Source organism: Medicago sativa, chromosome 8, assembly GCF_051527215.1.
Source record: "Medicago sativa cultivar Bolivia chromosome 8, Bolivia_mono, whole genome shotgun sequence".
NCBI classification, from domain to species: domain Eukaryota; kingdom Viridiplantae; phylum Streptophyta; class Magnoliopsida; order Fabales; family Fabaceae; genus Medicago; species Medicago sativa.
The window spans coordinates 59,689,101-59,698,216 of record NC_140756.1 but is presented as its reverse complement, the minus strand read 5'-3'; the positions used below and the strand labels follow the sequence as shown (position 1 = coordinate 59,698,216).

Sequence of the window (9,116 nt, the reverse complement as noted above, 5' to 3'; positions counted from 1 at the left end):
TAAAAGATAAACCTTGAAAATTTTATTAAAATTCATGTTAAAACATTTCCACCAATCATTATTTCACTAGCAAAGAACTCACAATATTCACCAACTTATTTAATACAAACACCATTAGACCTACCATACTTAAAACATCTTTAATAGTAAGAAACTTGTTGGATTCAAACATAATATATTGTCCTTCTTGGACCTATTCAAGCCTGTCATCACATGCCAAACAATAAGTCGGTATTGCATGCAAGTGTTGAGCTCTTGGTATAGAGAGTCCAAATTTCTCCTCCATATTCAAATTGGAAGGACAAATATTATATGGAAGTTCCCAATCAAAACAATGCACCAATTGGGCAATAACCAACTTAAAGGTCACTAAACCCAATTGAATTCCAGGACAACGTCTGCGGCCAGAACCAAATGGTAGAGATTCAAACTCTTGTCCTTGATAATTCATTTCCTTGTCAATAAATCTCTCTGGGTAAAATTCTTCAGCATTTTCTGACCAAACATTGGAATCTCTCCCTATAGCCCATGCATTTACTATAACACGTGTCTTTTCCTTGATAAAATATCCATCAAATGTTATGCTCTCTCTACATTCACGAGGAAGTAATAAGGGTGCAACAGGGTAAAGTCTTAAAGTTTCATGAACCACCATATCTAAGTAACTTAACTTCTCTAAATCTTTCTCTTCAACCATTCTTTCATTGCCTACTTCATTTTGTATCTCATCTTGAAGGATTTTCATTACCCTTGGATGTCTTAGAAGTTCGGATAAAGCCCATTCAATCACGGTAGCAGATGTATCAATTGCTGCCACAGTCAAGTCTAGTAAAATTGCCTTGATGTTAGTTCGATCAATGAAACGATTTTCTTCATTTTCTAGATCAATGGTTTGGTGCATAAATGAAAGAAGTATGTCAACAAAGTCTTCATGACGAGTTTTGTCTACATTAGTGGTTTGTTCATGCTCTGTTATTATCACTTCCAGCACCTCATCAATTGCTTTACCCGTTTCCTTGCATGCTCGTGTTAATCCCTAACAAATAAAAGTTAAATGTTATTTATCCTTTTAATAATGTCAATTGCTAATTTAATATTTTCACATAAAAAAAAAAATTAGTGGTGGTCGGGGTTCGAACCCCAGATCTTGCATATATTATGCATTGTCCATACCTAGTGAGCTATCCTCACAAGGACATTTTCACGTAATTTAACAGAACCATAAGAGCATACGAAAATTGAAAACACACGAAAATATGATTTTATTTTTTGTTTAAATATTATTTATCCTTTTAAAAAAATATTATCAACAACGGTGACACTAACCGTCATTTTACAGATGTCTCGTGAAATTTAAACTATTTTTTGAAGTTACAAAATCAAACTCTACAAAGCTCACACCACTTAAACAATATTTATCCATTAAAATATATTAATTTTTGCTTTTCTTCTTGTCAAAAGTTTTATTTGTTTTTGGTTCCCCTAAAATGTTTAGAAAATCACTTCTGTTCCTTGTTGTTTTGAGTTTAGTCCTGTCATATGTGAATCATATTACTTTGACTCTCTAAAAAAGATGCTACTTAAAGATTATTCGAACATTATATTGAAACAACATAAACTGGAAAGACCAAAATAATTTTTTTCAGTATTTTAGACACTAAAAAGAGCAAATGAAACAACATAAACTGGAAAGACCAAAATAATTTTTTTTTCAGTATTTTAGACACTAAAAAGAGCAAACTATTTCGTTATGAATATGAACTTGTTCACCTAAATATTTGGCAAAGAACATTATGGGAAAGGTGGTAAATAACCAATCATAATCTATGAAGCACGGGCTTCGACACGAACACCTAACGCGACACGGATACATATACGTCGACACTAGTAATATAAATAACTTAGGATATTGACACCGCTATACATATATTAATTTATTTATTATAATTAAATAAAATATTAATATTATTTGTAAAAGATCTAAATTGGTAGTCAAAAGATATACAAATGCAAATAAGAAGTTTATTTCGTTAATTAAAGAAACAAAATACGATAATATTTAACATTTATTTATCCATCCATCTACTATATATCGAAAAGGGTAATAATATTGTAATCACATTTAATATATTTAACTTCTCATTCATCAGCATAGCATTAACTCATCTTTAACTCTCGTAAGTGTGTTTGAGATTTGTCCAAGGAGCAAAGAAAAAAATTAATTTTTTTGGGGACATCTCTCTTAGTTTGTCCGACAGATATCGTGTGAGTGTCAAACAGATATCGGATTTTTGACACGTGTCATATAAATGTCTGACGCCAATGTGTGTTGGACACCGCGACACGTCTTATACTAGAAGTGTCCTTACTTCATAGATCATAATTATTCATGATGGCTTGTCTCATACAATTTTCCATTTTCTCTATTCAATTACAAATAACCATGATGTTTGATGATGCTTAATTAGGACTAAAAGCTGAGACTAATATCTCACAACAATATTTAGATCTAAAAGTCTTTGCACCGTCGATATTTAATCCTTTTTTATTTTATTTTATACACATACCTGAGGATCAAATACACCTAGCCAAGGAACATAATCAGCCAGATTAAAAGCTCCAACCAAAGCCATTACGTCTTGAACCACCCTCTTTAAGTCAAATTGATCATACTTGCTCCGACCCAATATCATCTTATACACAATATCCTCAATAAGATTCTCTACAACCTCACTAACATTCACTACCTCACCTACCAAAGAAGCTTTCTTCAAAGTGTTGACCAAAACACCCAACTCCTCCCTCCTAATGGGACCAAACATCTCAACTTTGGAAGCACTAAGAAGTTTTAAAGTGCAAAGTTTCCTCACACTACGCCAATAAGGACCATACTTAGAAAAAGCCAACCCTTTGGAACCATATGTTATGAGTTCAGTTCCTTGAATCTTTGGTCGGCTTGCAAAATTGATGTCATGAGTTTTGAGAAATGATTCTGCAGCTTTTGAAGATGAAATGATAATAGTTGGAACTTGACCAAGTTGTAAGGACATGATTGGACCATATTTTTTGGAAAGTGATTGAAGTGTTCTATGTGGAAGTTTACCTAACATATGAAGGTTTCCGATTATTGGTATTGTTGGAGGACCAGGTGGCTTTTTATGGATAATGGCATTTTGTTTTGGGAGTAAGAAGAGTTTGAATAAAAAGCATGTGAAAGTGAAGAGAAGGAAATAAAGTAATGTAGTTATTATTTCTGAAGAAGACATGTCTACAATTGAAGTTTTGGTTTAGATCAAGCTCAAAGACTGAGGAGTGAGGACTATAAGAACTGCTCTTATCTCTAAACTAGTGGTGTGGTTTTTTTATAAAATACTAGTGGTGTGCTTGTTTGTGGATGGTATGACAGTTGCATTCTTTCCTTAAAAAACACAACCGACAGTTGTGGTTGGGCAAATCCCTGTCACAAAAAATCATCCATGTCATTTTCTAACATGACTTCTATGTACAAATAAAATTAAAATGCTTTTTTTCTTGAGAGAAAATAAAATTAAAATGCTAAACACCGAAAACCAATATTTATCTTCTTCCAATAACTGCTCAAAAAGATAGAAAATAATTTTGTGGCATTGGAGTGTAAAAAAGTCTCATATTTTATGGCATCGCATGGCATTATGTTGTAATTTTGATTAAAAAAAATGGTTGATGAAAGTTTTGAAAGAAAGTTGGATTCGTAATTGATTTAGGAAAAGTAGTGATGATTTAAAAGAGTGCAAAACATGCATATCATGGTATATAACTGTATCATAGGTGGCAAATGGGGCAATTTGTATTTTTTTTTTTTAAACAAAATGGGGGAATTATTATTGTGTCAAATACGACGATTTATTAAGTGTCAAATGGAGCAATGTTCACTAAGTGTCAAATGAGACGATTTATTATTAAGTGTCAAGTGGACTGATTTGTTCAATAGGTGACAAATGGTGCGATTAAGTTAGGCTTATTTGGTTCATTGATCCCCTAATTAATTTCTAATTTTCATTTTGGTCTCATAACTAATAAAACCCACGTTATGGTCCCTCAAGTTCACCTCTGTTTGTCAAATAAATCCACATCTGTTAACTTTAACCTCAAATGTCTATGGTGGACCAACATTATATATAGTCCACCGAAGACCTTATTAATTTTTCAATTTTAACCCTTTGAACTTGGGCTAAAATACCGGGATTTCTTCACCAAAAAGCCACAAAACAACGCTTTGGCCATGTTTACCGGTGTTTTTGGTAAACAAGAAGGCCTGGTTTTGGTTATTACAAGCATGATCAAACAAGAAATCCTAGGACATGTTGTGCAACGTTTTTCCAGAAAAAGAGTGAGCGTTCATCAAATTCATAGGTTGCTTTATGAACAAGACGAGTATATATGACGTCTTTCGACAAAAAAAGAGTAAAACAAAAGGAAAGCAGTAAATGCAAAATAAAAAACTAAAATTTTAAAACGCAGAAACTTAAAGAAAAGGTAAATTGCATTGCATTAAAATAAAGGTGGTTCGACAAATCATTTTACATACATTATGTATAACTCTTTTCTCTCACGTCAGTACTTTCGAGTGTTTTAGAATTTCTATAAGTGATTTGCGATCCATTTTCCATATGGAAAACTACTTTTTATACATAGCAAAATAACTGGAAAAAAGCCTAACTCCACTATCAGCACTCCTTCAATTTGGAAACCGCTTGTCTCACACGTTTCCATCAAGGAAACCCCTTCTCTTTGAAATTTAAATTCTTCCCGCGCTCAACAATAATTGCTTCGCTTCGACAAACTTGCATTCTTGTCTCACGACTTGTCGAACTTCGAAGCCTTTAGACCCTTTCACACGTCAAGCCCAATTTCCGTCGAAATCCTTGTGTTGAAGAGGAAAGACTTCGATTCTCGCAAAGATAAAAGTCAACCAATGTTGACCGCATTAAATGAGTCTATTGAAATTGCAGGCTAACAAACCCCAAAATGCCATTTTCGACTGAAAACATTCGAAGGAGAAGATTGACATTTTTGAAAAACTCTAAGTAACACCCTAAATCCTTAAAGCGATAAATTACGCAAATAATACAATCATATATAGAATTTAGATGATACTTCTTCTATAATTCACAAACATGCATACTAATATTTTTCACAACATTGTAGCGGAATAATCATCTCTACAGTTCATCAATAATAAACCAAATCTCCAAGTAGCCATGTCGACATACTACACATAACATCATCAATACATAATCTCAAAATCCTCAATAGTCATAATAAAGGTAAACACCAAAGACCGACATCTAATCAGAGCCCTAAAGACTAAGACATCAAAAGCAATAGACGAGACATCCCCAAGCTATCCCCAAGCAACTCACCAAAGCAAAGCAAACTACTCCTGCACACCGTCTACCCATTTGTAAGAATAAGTCAGTTGGTCAACCAAACGACCACTGGGGGTTAGTTCACATTTCACAATTAATGTATAATCAAACATAAGCATTCACGGATTCATGCATAGCACATTGTTCACTAGTGTTTTTGGCTAACAATACAGTCTGATTTTGATTATTGCGAGCAGGACCAAACTAGAGATCCTAGGACATGTTGTGCATTTTTGTTTTGTGCGTTCATCAGGTTCGTAGGTTGCTTAACGAACAGGACGAAACCGTGTGGCATCTTTCGACAGAAAAAGGGTTTTAAAAACAAAGTAAAGACATTAAGTTTAAATTGCAGAAACTTCAAGGAAAGGTAAAATACAATGCATTAAAAATAAAGGTGGTTCGATAAATCCTTTACATACATTTTTTATGACTCTTTTCTCTCGCGCATGTACTTCAAGTGTTTTTAGAATTCTGTATAGGTGATATGTGACCCGTTCTCTCTATGGCAAACTCTTATTTATACAAAGAAAATAACTTGGAAAGAAACTAATCCCACGATCAGCACTCCTTCCATTGTAGACAACCACTTGTCTCCCACGTTCTCATTTGAGGAAACCGCTTCTCTTTTGAAATTCGAATCTTCCCGCTTCAAAGGTAGTTGTTTGACATCGGCGTTTTTGCATTATAAACTCGTATCTTGTCAAACCTCAAGGCTTCGAGACTTTTTATGCCAAGTCCATTATCTCGTCGAAACTCCTTTGATTGAGGAAAAAGGCTTCGATTTCTGCAAGAGTAAAAGTCAACAAATGTTGACGACAATAAATGAGGCTGGTGAAAATACTCCCTCCGGTCCTTATTATAAGAAAAAGTTGACTTTTTAGGTTCATTGTGTAAGTGATGTATCTAGTCTATATTTATAACAAAATACATTAATTATTCTATGAACCAAAAAAATCAATTGTTTCTTATAATAAGGACCGGAGGGAGTACCAGCTAACAAATTGCCCCCCCCCCCCCCCCCCCCCCCCCCAAAAAAAAAAAAAATGTCATTTACAACTGAATCTATTTGAAGGAGAGAATTGACATTTTTGAGAAGCTCCAAGTATTCCAATGTATGATGTCATGGTAATCATGACTTCCAAGAGTGATCTTTTCTAGTTTATTTCTCCACACAACCTCAGGATTTTGTGGGCCACCACATTCGAATTAAAAAATTTAATGGAACCTTACCCTTTACCCCAAAACGCCACGCATCCCTTGATGTCTTTTCATCTTCATTTCCGCATGTCTTCCCAGTCTCTTCATCATTAAGTGAATATGTGAAATAAGCTATTTTGGGTTAACTTGTGCGGAAATGTTTTGAGCTAGAATTGGTGTTTATAAGGTAGGGAATAAGTGGCTTAAATGTTTGGGACGAAATTTGTGCAATTGGGATCGAAAAAGGTTTTGAAAACTGAGATTTTCCGCGAAAATATGAAAAATCTGAAAGTGCCGACAACCACAATCGAAAATCTGAAAAATCTGAGATTTTGCCACCATATGACCGATCCAAAGGATGCATCAACCAATCAATCTACAAGCTACACAAGCTAAAGAAGCTTCAATCACACTATTTATTTGAAAGAAACAAAAACAAAAATACAAAATGCTCATTATTATTATTCAACAGGATGGTTATCTGCTATATACCAATAGCTAGTTCTTTTAACCAAAAACTACAAACAAATGTTCCACAATTCATTCTCCACAAGGAAGCTCAACAGACTAAGCAAAGTCCAAAGAAACTAAACGAAAAGAGGAAGAAAAAAAAAATTGAATTCTTTGAATAGTGAAATTAATATGTAGAGCTTCTGGCACCAACAATTGTTTTTCCAGCAACTGCAATACTTATGTCTCAAGTCACTGTTTCTCTTTGTGGATAATAAACTGGTCCTTAGTTTTGCAGCATCAACCATTGCAGGATGTCTTTCCTAATAACACCGCCTGACCAACGAGCATTGTGGTTTGATCGAAAAGCATCAAGAGGATAGTAACTGAGGTTCCGATAATGAGTGGTCATCCCAGCAGGATTTGGTGGTCGCAAAATACTTGCAATGGTGGGGAAAGGCTTTGGCCATATACTTGATGATGGCGTAAATAACCGCTTATTCGATCCCCTCTTGAATAAAGCATAGTAACTAGGTCTTTTGAGGTTGGAGCTCTTGAATAAAGCATAGTAACTAGGTCTTTTGAGGTTGGAGGAGCCATCTTGAAGCTTTGTCGTTACGCTTGAGCTAGCACCATTGGTGGGTGATCCACCAAGAAGCTGAGCTGACGGTTTCATTTTATTAAGCCATCGCAGCAATAAGTTTCCGAGATTCCGACCCACTTCTGTGTCCCTTTCTTGAATTTTCTGATGAACTTTGATTGCCACATCAAATACAGAACGCGTTCTTCTGTTAAGTGCCAAAACATGAAGACAGATAATGAAATTGTGTTATGTCAAACTATGCCTAATAACGCAAACAAATCAATGTATGATTATTTCTTCTTCCAAAAGCAAATTAGAGAAAAAGGGGAAAGGAAAAGATTAAACAAACTAATGCTCCTAGCTGATCTTATGTGACAATTACTAAATTACAAGCTCTAAAATCTTATTTCATCTCTTGTCTGACTGGTTACATTATGTATGCATAGCAGTAAAACTACTTATTACAACATTGTCATTTGCCACAATGGATCCAACCCTTACATAGACCCTGCTATAGCGCAAGCTTCGTTGTACCAGCTTTTTCTTGATATTACGAAAAAAATTTAGAGCAAATAACATCAGGACAGATGCAAACACCAAAGTTAATGAGATTCTTTTTTTTTCTTCATTAAGTCGTTCACGGGTGCGAATCACAGGGAAGTGGTTAGACACTTGGTACCATTTTTTCTCAGGAGCTTATAATTTATTTATTTTTCTAGCTTATAGCTTATTTGATAAGTATAATTTACTTTCGCTCAATTGGCTTATAGCTTATGACGGAAAAGAAGAAAGTAAACAAAATTAAATAAAATTGAAAAGGGAAAGATTAAATACCGATGAAGAAATTGACGGGTCTGAGGGTGATTACGAGTAATGAGCCTACGTTGAATCCTTAGAGAGTGTCTGTAAGTTCGCTTTAGACCCAAAAAATAAGCAGTTCCAAGTGCAATCTCCCACAACACCATGGTCGAAGAGCTTCTAATACACCTCTCTATTTTCTTATAAGCACTTTAATATTTAATGTAATATACTTCTCTTAACTGAGATTTATTCAGCCTTGCATTGTTGCACAAGTTTCTTTTCATTTCTAAAGCCGCCACAATTCGCGATCGCAGTGACGTTTTCTCGATCAATTTTTTCTTCATGTCTTCCGTGGCTTCATCGTCTCCGTTGATTTTTACTTATGTTTCATCTCAACCGTTGAGTTGTTTTAAGGAAACCCTGTGGGCTTAAGGCCCACTTCGGGTCACTGTCAAGGATCACATTCTCTTCACAGAATCCTGCTCTTTACCCAAATGGACATGCTCATTCCCAAAGTAAATGTCCGAATTGCCCCTGCGTAAGTTAACATGTGTTATGTGAGTTAAGTCACGCGACGTGAGTTAACTCACGCTGAGTACTATTTTCGTTCAAAACCCAGCAGGCAACCACAAAGCTCTATTTTTTCTTTCCCTCCACCTCCAAAAAGTGCAAATTTT

The 9,116-nt window shown here is 34.9% G+C and overlaps 2 protein-coding genes across 2 annotated transcripts; both read right to left on the bottom strand.

Annotated features, from left to right (window-relative positions):
- LOC146900072 (cytochrome P450 CYP736A12-like) lies at window positions 1-3,294 on the bottom strand. The gene is made up of 2 exons (XM_085738866.1): window positions 2,568-3,294; window positions 1-1,036 (listed from the first exon to the last, which is right to left on the bottom strand). The coding sequence occupies exons 1-2, from the start codon at window positions 3,264-3,266 to the stop codon at window positions 194-196; spliced, it is 1,542 nt and encodes a 513-aa protein (XP_085594992.1). The 5' UTR covers window positions 3,267-3,294; the 3' UTR covers window positions 1-193.
- Window positions 3,295-7,047: 3,753 nt separating this feature from the next.
- LOC146900071 (uncharacterized) lies at window positions 7,048-8,789 on the bottom strand. The gene is made up of 2 exons (XM_085738865.1): window positions 8,473-8,789; window positions 7,048-7,843 (listed from the first exon to the last, which is right to left on the bottom strand). The coding sequence occupies exons 1-2, from the start codon at window positions 8,601-8,603 to the stop codon at window positions 7,342-7,344; spliced, it is 633 nt and encodes a 210-aa protein (XP_085594991.1). The 5' UTR covers window positions 8,604-8,789; the 3' UTR covers window positions 7,048-7,341.
- Window positions 8,790-9,116: the final 327 nt, after the last annotated feature.